Source organism: Lactuca sativa, chromosome 7, assembly GCF_002870075.4.
Source record: "Lactuca sativa cultivar Salinas chromosome 7, Lsat_Salinas_v11, whole genome shotgun sequence".
Taxonomy (NCBI): Eukaryota; Viridiplantae; Streptophyta; class Magnoliopsida; order Asterales; family Asteraceae; genus Lactuca; species Lactuca sativa.
The window spans coordinates 85967034-85983272 of NC_056629.2; the positions used below are offsets into that span (position 1 = coordinate 85967034).

The 16239-nt window shown below is 39.0% G+C and overlaps 1 protein-coding gene across 1 annotated transcript; it reads left to right on the forward strand.

Annotated features, from left to right (window-relative positions):
- Positions 1-14738: 14738 nt before the first annotated feature.
- On the forward strand, positions 14739-15748 carry LOC111894369 (uncharacterized). Its single transcript, XM_023890443.3, has one exon. The coding sequence runs from the start codon at positions 15188-15190 to the stop codon at positions 15395-15397; it is 210 nt and encodes a 69-aa protein (XP_023746211.1). The 5' UTR covers positions 14739-15187; the 3' UTR covers positions 15398-15748.
- Positions 15749-16239: the final 491 nt, after the last annotated feature.

Below are 16239 nucleotides of genomic sequence, written 5' to 3' on the forward strand. Positions count from 1 at the left end.
GATATATGGTCAGTCTTGGGAATGGCATAGCCTGATCAACTATGCTGGTCCGAGGAGTGATTAGCACATGCCCAAGAATGGTTGTGATATGGCAACAAGTCTAAAAACTTACCAACACAACCATAAAGAAATACCATAGGGGTATTTAGTCTTACTGTAATTATCTTAGTCAGTTTGTCTATTTAGCTATTTCTTATATCCATTTTCTCGCGTAGATTAAAATGGCTGGATTTCACCATGGCGATCCGTACTTCCCGAACCAGGGCAATGCTGGTTGGCTAGAGGCAGAACCAGAAGATGATCACCCAATCCCTTTGGATGATCACCATGCTGAGGGTTTTTCCGATAGTTCTGACTCAGAGCCTGAAGTCAACAACCTACCTCCAGCTGCTCAAAACCTAAACCTTAACCCACGTCCCGCGTTTCAAGGACCCACGCCTCTGTGAACCACTAACTTGGCTAGATGGAGCCAGGAACAAGGTCAGCCCATTCCCTACAATGGAGACTGAAGTTTCTACAACCTCACTGCAGGAGGTTCTGCTGACAGGGTCCTACCCATCATGGTTCGTAGAATTTCCAGAAACACGATACTGGGTCAAGCAACTATTGACCGGGTCGTGGAGATTGAAGTCGGCGTTAACACTGTCCACATTCGCCAACTAGAGTCTGCTCATGAAAGGACTCTGGTCCGCAATGCAAATCTGCAGAGGAAACTTGCCGAAACTCAAGTTGAAGTTAGGGAACTTCGAGCTCAGCAAGTGAGAGCTGACAGGCGTATGAGGGACATTGAACGTCTACTGTCGGGATCGAGGACTCATGCTAGCAGTTCTTGTCGCCGATAGAATATCGTCAACTCATCTTTTGGAAATAACCTAGTTTATGTAAAACTTTGGTCTAATTTCCTGTCTTTATAAATCTTAGATCTGTTAGGTATTGATCTAATCTTAATTCTGTCAAAATTTTCCATCTTGGTTGATGTAAGGCCTACTTCTAGGCCATTTTTCTCGAACTTGTTACATCTGTGATTCCAGTATTATTGACAGATATTTAATCTTATGGAAATTATTATCCAAATGTTGTCATCTTTGTTTAGTCATTCTATTCATTCTGTTGTTGGGCTATGGGTAGTTAGTCCATGAAACACATTCATTGTTCATTTATTCTTATCCATGTCGTCATCTTTTAAACGTGTAGTTAAAGATGCCACCATGCAGAAATACAAGGCGTAATCCGAACAACGAAGCACCGATACCACCTCCACCACCACCTGAACCTCTTTAACCACCTAATCCTTTCGATGCCAACATGTTCCAGGCAGCTTTCACAGCAGCAGTTGCAGCTGCTGTGTCAGCAATCAACGCTCCTGCCCCTAGTGGATCAGGAACAGGTGCACCTCCCTCGAACCACGGAGAAAGCCATGGAGACCCTCGGGGATGCACCTACAAGGACTTCACGAACGCCAAACCCCACAGCTTCAATGGAACTGGGGGTGTTATGGTGTTGAGACAATGGATTGAAAAGATGGAATCTATCTTTGAAATCTGTGCTTGTCAGGAGGGCAACAAGGTCAAGTTTGCAGCTTGTACCTTCTCTGACAGAGCACTAACATGGTGGAACAACCATGTTAACTATATGACTTTGGTGGTGGCGTATTCCATCAGCTGGGAAAAATTGAAGGACATGCTGATGAAAGAATACTATCCTCAAGGCGAAGTACAAAAACACGAGCAAGAATTCTGGGGTCTACAAATGGTTGGATCCGACATCAAGACCTACACAAATAGGTTCTGTGATCTGGCAAACTTATGTCCTGATATGGTTGCTCTTGAGACCAAAAATATAGAGATATATATCTGGGGACTTTCGCCCCAGATCCAGTCAAGTGTGATCGCTTCCAGGCCTATTACCTTCGATAGCGCCAAGGAACTGGCACAATCTCTCATCGATCACCGGAAACCTCAGAACCCAACAATCCCTACACCCGTACCCCAAAAGTCCAACCCCGACAACAACAAGAAAGGGTGGTCTAAGAGAAAAAAGGGGGGCTTCGCAAGAATCCTCCAAGAGACAACAACTTGTGGCAATCAATGCTGCCACAATGATTCCCATTGTCCCTGTGAACCCCTTACCAGCTAAAACTTATGCTAAACTCTTCCGAAGTGCAATAAATGCAACTTCCACCACCACGGACCTTGCAAGGAGATGCAGTGCTCTAACTGCAACAGGAAGGGGCATACAACCTGTTACTACAAGGCTCCAACAACTCAGGCCGCCCAGGTTCCTAACGCCAGTATGGGCCAAACTTGCTACGGTTGTGGCGAGGTGGGCCACTACAAGAGGAACTGCCCTAAAGCAGGAATGGCTGGAGGGGTAGGAAGAGTTATGGCCCTAGGCCACGAGGAAGCGGTAGCTGATCCTACGATAGTTACTGGTACGTTTCTCCTCGATAACTCATATGCTTGCATACTTTTCGATAGTGGAGCAGAGAAAAGTTTTGTAAGTCACAAATTTGCACACCTGCTTAAACAAAAACCATGTGCATTAGATAGTTCGTTCACGATAGAAATGGCTAACGGGAAAACAGAGAGTACTAACTGCATATACGTAGGTTGTACCTTAACTTTAGATGGCCATACTTTCAAGATAGATCTCATGTCAGTCCCAATTAAATGTTTCGACGTTATCATCGGTATGGATTGGTTGAGTCTTCTCCGCACCGACATCTTGTGCTTTGAAAAAGCAGTTCGTCTTAACCTTCCTAACAACGAAACCTTAATTATCTACGACGACAAACCTAGTACGAGCCTTCGCATCATTTCGTGCATTCAAGCTCAGAAGTGCTTGCGAAAGGAGTATCATGCATTCCTCGCACACATCGTCGATACCAGTCAAGAACTGAAGGACATTCATAACATCCCGGAAGTACGCGACTTTCCCGACATATTCCTAGAAGAACTTCCCGGTTTACCACCGCAACGCCAAGTTGAGTTCAGAATCGACTTAGTGCCAGGAGCTACCCCAGTAGCCAAATCTCCTTATCGTCTGGCACCGGCCGAGATGCAGGAACTTTCCAGTCAACTTAACGAACTTCTCAAGAAGGGATTCATTCTACCAAGCTTCTCGCCATGGGGAGCATCGGTCTTGTTCGTCAAGAAGAAATATGGATCGTTTCGCATGTGCATCGACTATAGAGAACTCAACAAACTTACCATTAAAAATCGTTATCCCTTGCCCCGCATTGACGATTTATTTGATCAACTCCAAGGAGCCAACTACTTTTCGAAGATAGATCTACAATCTGGATATCACCAACTACGATTGTTAGAGGAGGATGTTCCCAAGACAGCCTTCCGAACTCGTTATGGGCACTACGAATTTGTAGTGATGCCGTTCGGATTATCTAACGCACCCGCAGTATTCATGGATCTGATGAATAAGGTGTGTCTTCCTTACTTGGATCAGTTCGTCATCGTCTTCATTGATGACATACTCATCTACTCTCGAAGTAAGGACGAGCATAGTCAACATCTCCGTAGAGTCTTAGAAACATTGCGAGCGGAGAAGCTCTACGCGAAGTTCTCCAAAAGTGAATTTTGGATTCGACGAGTCGAATTTTTGGGCCATGTTGTTAGCGAAGAGGGAATACACGTGGACCCCTCCAAAATCAAGGCCATTGAGAACTGGTCAGCACCGAAGACACCTACAGAAATTCGTCAATTTCTAGGTCTCGCTAGCTACTATCGCAGGTTCATTCAGAACTTCTCCAGCATCGCGAAACCTCTGACAACCCTGACCCAGAAAGGTGTGGCCTCTGACTGGGAAGAGAAGCAGGAAAGAGCGTTCCAAACGCTCAAACGAGCCTTGTGCACCGCCCCGATACTATCCCTCCCCAAAGGAATAGAAGACTTCATTGTCTATTGCGATGCATCCAATCAAGGACTCGGATGTGTTCTGGTGCAGCGAGGTAAGGTCATAGCCTATGCCTCGAGACAGCTGAAGACACATGAGGTTAACTACACCACCCACGATCTAGAACTAGGAGCAGTTGTGTTTGCTCTGAAGTTTTGGCGACATTACCTGTACGGTACAAAAAGCACGATCTTTACAGACCATAAGAGCCCGCAACACATTTTCGACTAGGAGGAGCTCAACATGAGACAACCACGGTGGGTCGAGCTACTCAGTGATTACGAGTGCGATATTCGTTATCATCCGGGTAAAACCAATGTAGTAGCCGACGCCTTAAGTCGGAAAGAATATTCTGGTCGTAGGGTCAAATCTTTGACTCTAACCATCCATTCACACTTGTCCACGCAAATAAAGGAGGCTCAGCTCGACGCTTTGAAACCTGAAAACGTCGCTGGTGAATCCCTTAGAGGGATGGATAAGAACTTGGAAGTCAAGGGTGGCGGAGCCTTGTACCTCATGGATCGGATCTGGACACCGAAACACGGTGGCTTCAGAGACTTGGTCATGACGGAAGCTCACAACACTCATTATTCCGTCCACCCGGGTTCAGATAAGATGTATCTGGATCTTAAAAAGTTATACTGGTGGCCTAACATGAAAACAGATATTGCTACCTTCGTGAGTAAATGCCTTACTTGCGCAAAGGTCAAGGTCGAATACCAGAAACCCTCCAGTCTCCTGCAGCAACCGGAGATACCAGAATGGAAGTGGGAGCGGATCACAATGGACTTCATAACCAAGTTGCCCAAGACGACGGGTGGAATTGATTCCATATGGGTCATCGTCGATAGACTGACCAAGTCTGCACACTTCCTACCGATCAAAGAAACAAACAAGATGGAGAAACTTACCAGAACTTACATTAGGGAGATTGTAAGGCTGCACGGTGTTCCTTTATCTATCATCTCAGACCGAGATAGTAGATTCACTTCAAGGTTCTGGCAGTCATTACAAAGTTCCCTAGGAACTAGGCTGGACATGAGTACAACCTACCATCCACAGACCGACGGACAAAGTGAGAGAACTATCCAAACCTTGGAAGACATGTTGCGTGCTTGCGTGATTGACTTTGGAAAAGCTTGGGATACCCATTTACCCCTTGTTGAATTTTCCTACAACAACAGTTATCATACGAGCATAAAGGCAGCTCCATTCGAGGCCCTCTATGGCCGAAAGTGCAGATCCCCTCTGTGCTGGGCTGAAGTGGGTGATACCCAGATAGCTAAGGGACAAGTTCCCGAAAGCACTCTCACAGGTCCGGTGATCATTCGGGAAACAACAGAGAAGATCGTTCAAATTCGTGAACGATTGAAAGCCTCTAGAGACCGACAGAAAAGCTACGCTGACAAGCGAAGGAAACCATTGGAATTCCAGGCGGGAGACCGAGTCCTACTGAAGGTCTCACCCTGGAAGGGCTTGATACGCTTTAGAAAGCATGGGAAGCTCAATCCAAGATACATAGGGCCTTTCAAGATTCTCGCGAGAATCGGCCCTGTAGCTTACAAACTCAATCTACCGCATGAACTCAGTAACGTACATCCTACCTTCCACGTCTCGAACTTGAAAAAGTTTCTGTCCGACGAGACTCTTGTTATCCCACTCGACAAGATTGAGATCAACGAGAGCCTCAACTTCGTGGAGGAACCAGTAGAGTTCATGGACCGAGAGGTCAAGCAAACAAAGCAGAGTCGTATCCCGATAGTGAAGGTGCGTTGGAACGCAAAGCGTGGACCGGAATTCACTTGGGAACGTGAGGATAAGATGAAACTGAAATACCCTCACCTTTTGGCTTAGTTATTTGTAACTTCTTAATTGCTTAAATTCTAATTTTGGGACGAAATTCCTTCTAACGGGGGGATGATGTGACAACCCGAAATTTCCATTCTGTACAAACTATATCACTTCAATAGAAGTTATAGCAGTCACAGTTAATTTTCAGACTTTTTCGTGTAAGTTTGAGTAACTCAGGGTTTACACTTCAGGAAATATCTGGAGAGTGGGTGCACTAGGGTTTTGTGCAACACTGTTATTCCAACACTCTATTATATTAGAGATAATTTCAGGAATAAAAATATTTTCTGCCAAAAATATCTCAGGACTATAAATAGAATTTTGAACCAAATTCATTCATTATTCGCATTTCCAACTAGAGAAAAGCCATTTTCTCTCTCACGGATCTTCGGGTTTTTATCCCAAATCGTGAGTACCTCTTTCTAGTAGTGTTAGAAAGCTTAATATGTGTTTATAACATGATTTAGAAGGCTAAATCACTAGATTTAGGAGTATACTCCCCAAGGTGTTCTTGGGCGGTAAACTCCCGAAACAAAGCCTAGACCGACCCTTGTGTTATGCTACTGCCTTAGACTCATTTGTATGCGTATTAGGGACAAGAAAACAACCAAGAAACACAAACACATGGGAGTTCACGGCCCAAGAGGATCTTGGACCATGAACTCCAATAAAATGGATCAAAGGGTGCTTTTAAGGCACCTAAATCCCTAGACATTTACATGAAATTGTTCCCACATAGTTGAAGGACAAAAACACATCAAAATCACCCCTTCAAATGAGTTCACGGCCCTAATAAGGTTCTTGGGCCGTGAACATCAAACAAAGGCACCAAAGTGTGCCTAAGGCCTTCATATGCTTGGAATAAAAGTCTAGAACCTATACCACTTGTGCAAGAGACTTGAAAGCATCAAAAACAACCATCCTTAAGAGTTTACGGCCGCAAACTCTAAGGGAAATGGCCTTAGGGCCGTAAAATCCTAAATGGAGTATTTCTATGCCTTAAACCCTTCCAAGAATTTAACCACCAAGTTGGAATAATTCTAGGAATCATTTGGAACTTCAAAACACACAATACACCCATGTTTGGGAGTTTACGGCCGTAAACTCAAGAGTTTACAACCGTAAACTCCATGTGTGATGGTATATGGGGAGTAAACTCATATATGGGGTCCTTTGGAACCCTAAACACAAGTGCCTTGTCCCACAATAGCTTAGATGCAATCCTTAGGGCTTAAAACACTTATATAAAGTGTTTATTATGTCTAGGATGTCTTAACATTATCAATTAGTAATTTGAGACTAATTGAGTGCATATATGTGTGATTATATGTTCATTAGGATCGTAGTGTGTGTACAAGTCCTCACTTGACACCTAGCAATCCTACACCGTCTAGTTCATCCGAACCACCATCTACAGGTGAGTTCATACCCCTAATCAATGTTTTAAATGATTTTAAATGCTTTAATGGGGGGATACAAGTAGAAAACAACATGTTATTAAATCATCTATATGTATTTTATAACTGTGCTTTCATTCAACAGATTTCACATACTACAAAATGTGATGCATGAAATGGTTTTCTATCTTTAAATACTTTGTTATCAAATGTATTACTTTTGAAATGTTTATCAAAATGACATCAAGTCACTTTCATATTTGTTCAAAACCCTTAGATGTTTTGCAAAACCATTTTACATTCTTGAACTAAACTATGCCTATACACTTATATTCTTATATATGTATTGATGATATAGTTTACAGCTTTCATTTAGTTTCTCACACCCTTGAGTAGTAAGAGTGTATAAACCTACTTGAACAACCAATTACCTTTCAGTAAATTATCATAGGGATAATTTGAAGATATCAAACATTATTCCTATTACAAGGAATCACACAAGAGTCAGTTCATTCACGAGTCTATACCAGTACATTACCTGATACATGAGTACGTTTACATATGCTTACATGATACATGAATACGCTTACATGAACACATTACATGAGTACCTTGACGTAGATACACTTATCTGTGTATATTAACATGAATACTTGTATCTCGAATTGCGAGGATGATTTATTAGTACCTTCTGTGTAAATCTTCCTGCATATCCCTAGTACCTCGGGATATCTAGACGGGACCCTATCCCTAGTACCTCGGGATATATGGACGGGACTAACCATTCCGGAACCCATCTGTTAGCAACAGTGGGTGATGAACATCTACGGATGCCTACGGTTATTACTTATACTAGGAGTACCTTTACGGGACTAACCCTTCCTCCACCCTGCTGCTGCTACAGAGGACAATTGGACAATCTTCAGATGTTCATTAGGTTATATATATGTCGTGTTAGCCCTAGTACCTCGGGATAACAGTTACATACGTCGTGTTAGCCCTAGTACCTCGGGATAATATTCACTTTAGTATATTTTCCTATTTTACTTTATTTTGTGATAGGTTATACGTTTCGCTTTACGCGATGGCGTGTTAGCCCTAGTACCTCGGGATAACACTTACATTAGTACTTTTTCCTGTTTACTTTATTTTGTGATACTTTCACATAAACGATGAGTTAGACTAAGTACTTTTAGTACTAGTCAATAGAAAGGAAAAGCTATCATTTTACTTACAGAACATTCGGGTCTTGGTAGAAGACTACATTGTCATAACAAAACATTCGGGTCTTGGTAGAAGACTACATTGTCATAACAAAACATTTGGGTCTTGGTAGAAGACTACATCTCAAACTGATAGAAAATAAGGGATTTTCTAGGGCTTTTCATACTTACATCAACATTTTCATTTAAAGGTTTACATGACTTTTAAAACGGCTTTTAGTAAGCAAGAAAATGACACTTAAATACTTATGAATTCACCAGCTTTAAAGCTGATACTCTCTTTCAAAATAACTTGTATTCTCAGGTCATCAGTAGACAGGTACGGTGGCCAGGTTTTGAGAAGACGGAGCAGACAAGTCTCGTCTTTTATTTTGATTGTATATTTTTGCTGTCTTATTTCAATGAAAGAACACACATGTATTAAAACTTTACTTATAATGCAATGGATAATGTTGTTGCTTGTTTACTATTTTACACTGTTGTGATACTGTACATGACGTCCTCCACCCCTGAACGTTTCCGCCGTTCGTGGTTTTGGGGGGTGACACTTCACTTCCAGGTTTTGGAAGCAGTTTCATGACGAGGTGGGTACTTGTCTTCACTTCAATATAACTTTTCACTCTCAGATGGATGGGCAAAGTGAGAGGACGATTCAGACTCTAGAAGACATGTTTCATGCGTGCATATTAGATTTTAGAGGAAGTTGAGATACGTATCTTTTGTTAGCGAATTGAGATATGTATCTTATGTTAGCGGAATTTTTGTATAACAACAACTATCATACTAGCATAAACCGGCCTATCTTCGAGATCTCTACGTGAGGAAGTTTATGGCCCTAATATGTTGGGGTGAGGTCGGTTAGAGAGTCATGTGGAATACTGAGGTGGTACTCAAGACCACAGAGAAGATCCAGCAGGTCCGAAGCAGGCTCCAGACTGCTCAGAGTCAACAGAAAAGTTATGCTGACAAACGCCGATCAGACCTAGAGTTTCAGGTAGGGGACATGGTTCTCCTGAAGGTGTCACATTGGAAAGGTGTCATCCAGTTCAGGAATCAGGGCAAGTTGGGCCCCAGGTACATCGGTACGTTCAGGGTTTTGGCTCGGGTGGGCCTAGTTGCTTATCATTTGGATCTTCTAGCAGAGCTCAGTCATATCCATAGCACGTTTCATGTCTCCTAGCTGCGGAAGTGCTTAGTGGATGAATCTGTAGTTGTGCCTTTATAGGATATTCAGGTGGATGTGATAGTCTGAACTACATCGAGAGACCAGTAGCCATTCTCGACAGGAAGACGAAGGAGCATAGGAACAAGAGGGTGGAGTTGGTAAAGGTGCAGTAGCAGCACCGCAAGGGGTCTGAGTGGACTTGGGAGCCCGAAGAGGAGATGAGGGAGCACTATCCGGAGTTGTTTAGGGCAGCGGACTTCGAGAACAAAGTCTGATTCAAGTAGGGGAGAATTGTAACACCTGTGACTTGAGGTAATACTAATTATTTAATTTTTGTAATTAATTGTTGGACTATGAGATTAATGTTGGATTATTTAGTTGGGCCTCTATTGAGTGGGTCGTTATTGAGTGGGCTGACTGAAGACGTATGATGGGTGTAATCTTGGCGTACGCGGGGTGTAGTGAAGGCATTGGATGCGGGGGGTTGGTGTGCGTACGCGCGGCGTACGCGAGCATACTCAAAACCCAAGTTTTTAGGGTTTAGGCCATATATATATGTCCCAAACCCTAGCCTCATTACCATCCACCTTGACTCAGAAACCCTAGAAATCTAACCTTCTTCATCTTTGTGTGATTTTGATCTTGTGAAGTCCATTTTAGTGGCTTGAAGCTTGGAAGGAGAAAGAGGAACTTGGTGAAGAAGAACTTGTGTAGCTTGAGCTTAAAGATATGAGACATCCTCATCATTTATCACTCATTTGAGGTAAAAAAGCTCAAAACGTTCCTCATGAATGCTTAGATCTCTTGTAATGGGGTTTTGGACCTTTTTGGTCCCAAGTATGGTTATGGTTCCAAATTCGTTTATAGGCTTAGGGATGCCACCCTTAGTGATATTTGAGTCCCAAAGACATAAAAGTTACCATCTTGAAGGTCTTAATGTGGCCATGCATGAGTATTATTCATTTCTATGGAAGTAGGTTGCCATATTTCAAGTTTGGGTCCATTTGGGGGTTTGTAAGCCACCAAGTAATCGACTTTATGGGTTAAGACACTTTATTGGACTTAGATCTGTGTTTGGAGCTTAAGGTCTTAAGGGATTAAGCTTATTTGGAGATTATGCCTTAACAGAGTAGTACGTTGGGCGTACAAGCCCGTACGCGCAACGTACTAGCCATGCAGCCTGTACGCTTAGCGTACAAAGGAGTACGCCCCGTGTACTCACTGGATTAGGGTTTGCATCATTTGGGCCTCAGTTTGGGCCATTCCTTGGACTTTGTTATTTTGGGCCATCAGGAATCAAATTTTCGGCCAAAGTTATGTTTGGGCTTAAGGAAAGGCCCATTTGAGGAGTTAGGCCCAATTTAGAAAATTCGGCCATTATTGGGCCATTAATGGGCTTGGAAAGGCTATCTAGAATTGCGCTTTTCATGTTATGAATTTGGGCCTAGGTCATGGAATAGATTAGATCAGTGGTAAAATGGTCATTTTACCTTAAGAGGGATTACTGGGTTTTGACTAAGTGTTATTTTGAACTGATAGCTCGGTGATTCTTCAGAGTAGCCGCTAGAGATTTCATACCGTGAGATTTTACATTCAGTTTTGCGAGGTGAGTTTCCTCCTGGATTGAACAGGTCGAAGGCACCAATGTCGGTCTGTGTATGTTACGTGTGATGATTAGTAGCTAAGTGTGGGCAGGTCCCGTATCTTAGCAATATTTGAGTATGGATATGGAATAGATTGGTAGATTGGTTATACTTGCTATCTGTGTGATACTTATATGTGCTTCTTGGTTGGATGAGTGTGTGTGTGTGTGGGGGGGGTGGCGAATCTCACTAGTAGCTGAGTGTAGGCGGGGCTCGTATCTCCTAGTTAGTCGAGGGTGGACGGGGCCCGTATCTCTTAGATAGCCGAGTGTGGGTGGGGCCCTTATCTCCTAGATAGCTGAGTGTGGACGAGGCCCGTATCTCACTGAGCGTGGGCGGGGCCCGTTAGCCGAGTGTGGGCGAGGCCCGTATCTCCTTGAGTGAGGGTGGGGCTTGTATCTCCTAGTTGCATGTTATGTGTATGATATGTGGTAGTTTGGGGAGACTCACTAAGCTTCGTGCTTACAGTTTTTAGTTTTGGTTTCAGGTACTTCCGGTAGCAAAGGGAAGAACTCGGGATGACTGCATTGCACACACCATGATGTTTTAGCCTGGGATGTTTACTCTGATATATTTGACATATGTTTTGATATGGATACTCTGATTGTGATGTTTTGGATACTTTAACTTATGATTTTGACGGATGTCTTGATAACTATGGTTTTTATTTAACAATTAAAATGAAATTTTTGGTCATGATTTTTGGGATGTTACAAATATAAAAATTACAATAAATATAGTAATAAATAGATATCAATCTAATTAATGGACTTACCTTCTAATTGCAAAAATTTCAAAGTAAAGCTCATTAATTTATTTTGTTTTTTTTATTTATGTTATTTGTTTAAATTTAAAATATAAAAAAAACATTTCAATTTTAATAATTCATTATTTTTGTTATTTTCTTCTAAATTTAAAGTTCTCAAATATTTAGACTTTTTATATCTAACTTTTTTATAAATTAATCCATGTAATATATGGGTTTCACAACTAGTGTGTGTGTGTGTGTGTGTGTATATATATATATATATATATATATAGAGAGAGAGAGAGAGAGAGAGCTAGGTTCAAATGTTTTTAGTAAGTATTGTGTACCTAAATGCACCAATGAGAATTCAAGAAATAATAAACAATTAAATAAATCATTTAAGGGTATTTTGGACCTTTTATACTTTTAATTAAGGAAATCATTTAATTGAATCTTGCAATTAAGGAAATAAAATAAGTATATTTAACCTAGCCTCTCTCTTAAATCCTGTCTAATAAAACCTCCAAAATCCTCAAACTCTTTTCACTCCAAGTTCACCAACCGGACCACCAGGTTCAATCCCCTGCCTACTCTGCCGCCATGGAAACATCTCCTACAAGAAGCTCACAACCACAAAACCACTTCCCTAAACGTTGAAATCCACCTCATCCCTCTTATGCTGCTCGTATTCTTCAATGGCGGAGACCGATGATAGAATTGCAATTGAAAAATTCTTCAATGGCGGAAGATGAGAAGGAAGGCAGTCAACGGTTCTTCGTTCCTCTCCCGTCGTCGGCAGCAAAGAAGATCAAGGGGAAGATCCCCCGGTGCTCATCTTTGTCGGATTAAGGAGGAGAAGCACGATTGGAATCAGAAATCGGGAAGCACCTCCAGTGCTTCACCGATTCGAAGGAGGAGGAGGAAAATATCGATTCCTGGTGAGCCTTCCTTGACCATCATCGGTAGAAATCGAGGTAAACGAGTGGGAAATATCAATTCTTCTCTTTGATTTTTGAATAGATACTTTGATTATAAAAGTCTAATTCAGTAATTGGTTTGGAATTGTTTTTATACTTGTTCTTCTATGTTTTATTGTAGTGATTTTGAATATAAAAGTCAATTTATGTTAGAATCTTGTTTTGCATATACTGGCTTTAGTTGTTTTGTTTTTCTAAACCATTTGAATTGAGTAAAATTATATAAAAAAACTAAAAACTTATGAGTTTTGTAAATAATAAGAAGAAAACAAAAACTAAAAGTTGGTGTGTATTTTTTTGTGGTGATGTAAGCAGGAACATGTGTTTCTTTCAAATGTTCATGGTTCAAATATTCTGTTGGAACATAATGTATGTTAGGATGATGCAGGAATGATGAGGAAACTTATGAAAAAAAGATATGTGATACTTTATTCTCAAAGAATGAAAAAAAACAACAATATTGTTTCAGAATTTCAGGATTCAACATCTAAAAACAGCAATATTCTTTCAGAATTCAAGAAGAAAACATGGAGAACGAGAGTATTCTAGCAGAATGTTGTTATTTTTTAAGAATGTTATTCATTTTTGTTGATATTCTGTTAGAATATTTATAACTATATTAAAATGTATAAGACTTTTAGTCTGTAAGAATATATATGAATTTGTATTTAAGTTCGGATGTATAAGAATATATTAGAATGTTTGTTATTTTTCAACATCTTATTCAAGAATTTTGTTTTTCTTCAATAATATTCTATTAGAATAAAATTCTGAAAGAGTATCATTCTAACAAAAAATATTCTGATAGAATAAAATCAGTAAAAATCCGAAAATTTCCTTTTATAAATATAGTTAATTGTCCAAAATACCTTTTTGCTAAAAATTGTGTAATTATATGGTACATGTTATTCCATTGTAATATCATACACTCTCAAATCATGTTCATTGATTAATTTCATCCCTTGGTCCAGATCTGTGCATTCTGGCACACAATACTTAGTAAAAACAAAATAACCTATACCTATATATATATATATATATATATATATATATATATATATATATATATATATATATATATATATATATATATAGGTTCATATGTGGATGAACAATTATGGTGTTGATGTAGGAATTAATATGAACCAATCATTTCAAAAACCTTAATAAAAATAACTTTGTAATCTTAGCTATTAATTATTTATGGTAAATTGTTAAATCAATGAATAACCGTTTAAATAGAAAAATCATTTTTAATGTACACCTAATTCATCTTCATAACCACTAGAAATGATTGACATTCATCTTCATTTTCATGATTAAACGTCATCTTAATCATGCTTAAAATTTCATTCTTTCAGAATATAACCACATTAATTAACATTTTTTAAACTTTTCGTTTTAATAGAAATTCCATTATTATAGAACTATAAATCCACGTTTTAAATTGATAACATTCTTTAAGAACACAAAAAACATAAACATCATTCGTATAGAATTTAACATTTTTTAAGAATAAAAAAAATATGTTGAACATCTATGTCAATGTTGAACTATAATACCATCATTATATTCTTTAAGAATCTCATGTTCTTCGTTCAACATCCTTCGTAAAATCATGATTGTTTTTGGTATATTATTTTTGATTGTTTAAAATCATAAGCAATTTTAAATGCCGATTTGGAAGGTTTGATGGTGTGCGAGAATTAAAGAATACTTATTATAAAATATGTCACATTCCTTGTTAAGAATATTCTTTTAAACTTAATGACGTGTACAACTATTTAAGATAATAGTTTTCCTTTTTTTTTTTTTTTAAATAACATTTAAAACACAACCCTTACTTAAATGTATGCGAGAATATGGAGTGTTACTTTATTTGTAACCCTTACAAATCCATTTCATATAATTACAATAAATGACATTTTTAAAATATATCTCATACGTTAATAGTTTTTTATATTAAATAATTAACATAGCTAATTTTTACAAAAATCCAAATATTGCAAAATAAAAAATAAAAAAAAAAGTTTTAAATACAAAAGAACCCAACTTGATTTATTTTATCATCACATGCATACACTTTGGCATTGAATCCTAAGTGACTTGATGCACTAGTCTCCCTACCACGCACCCCTAACCTCTTTGCTTCTCACCAAAGTCTATGTCTCTCTCATTCTCCCTTATATTATATATATCGTCAACTCAAATCACCTCCATCAACACAACATCAAAGAAAATACAAACAAAACTCCAAATCACTTGAATCAAAATATGTTGGATTGGGGTCCAGTTTTCGTGTCAGTGGTTCTCTTTGTATTGTTCACGCCAGGATTGCTGTTTCAGTTGCCTGGCCACAGGCATTGCGTGGAGTTTGGCAGTTTTCAGACCAGTGGAGCTGCAATCCTGATGCATTCGTTGCTCTACTTCGGCTTCATCTGCCTTTTTTTATTCGCTGTTAAGATCCATCTCTACGTTAGCTAGAAAGATGATTCTAGTGATTTTGTCATGTTGTATGTTGAACTTTCTAAATTCTAATTTCTATGCATTTGCTTTTATTTGAATGAAAAAGATAGCATGATATTATAATCGCTTAGCTTGGGGTGATTTATATATTATTTTTGAAAATTTGATAACCGTTGAAATAAATAATAAACTACATTTTGGACATTTTATTCTCAAAAACGCGCGAAAGAGTGTTTTGGGATACAATTTTGGAAAAACTAAAGCTTCGACATTTTATTTCAAATAAGTTTTTTTTTTTAATTTATTTGGTGCTAAGCATTAGAAATTGAAAAAACAAATCTAAATCAATTTATAAATTTGGTTATAATGGGGTAGACTTCTTTTATTGAAAAAAAAAAAAACTAATGAGGGATATATATTAGTATAAGTGTTTACGACATTGTTTTTTGTAAGCTCTTACAACAATTAATGTTTAAACAAAATATTATGTTTTATATAAACAATTACAAATTTATTCAAGACAATCTTCTAGTCTGTTACAGAAATATTGAGGGATATATATAAATATAAATACGAACATGCATGCTTTTTAATGGAAGAACACTATCGATCCCAGGGTTTTGGGCCACTACTTAATTTCGTCTCCTAAAAATAATTTTTTTTATAATGCAACTATTAAAATATTTTTGCAAAAATAACTGTGCAACACGCATGGCAGATTACTTCTTTTAATTTATATACACCAAATATTAGTACCATCAATCCTCCAACTTTTCCTTCTTTTACACTTTCTACCCGCTATTTTCATTTTTCAGTTTTAATCTAGAACTATTAGCTTAACTTCTAAACAGCTAAGATCT

What these genes read in the sequence shown, in the direction of transcription:
- LOC111894369 (XM_023890443.3), top strand. Translation starts at nt 15,188, where the DNA reads ATGTTGGATTGGGGTCCAGTTTTCGTGTCAGTGGTTCTCTTTGTATTG.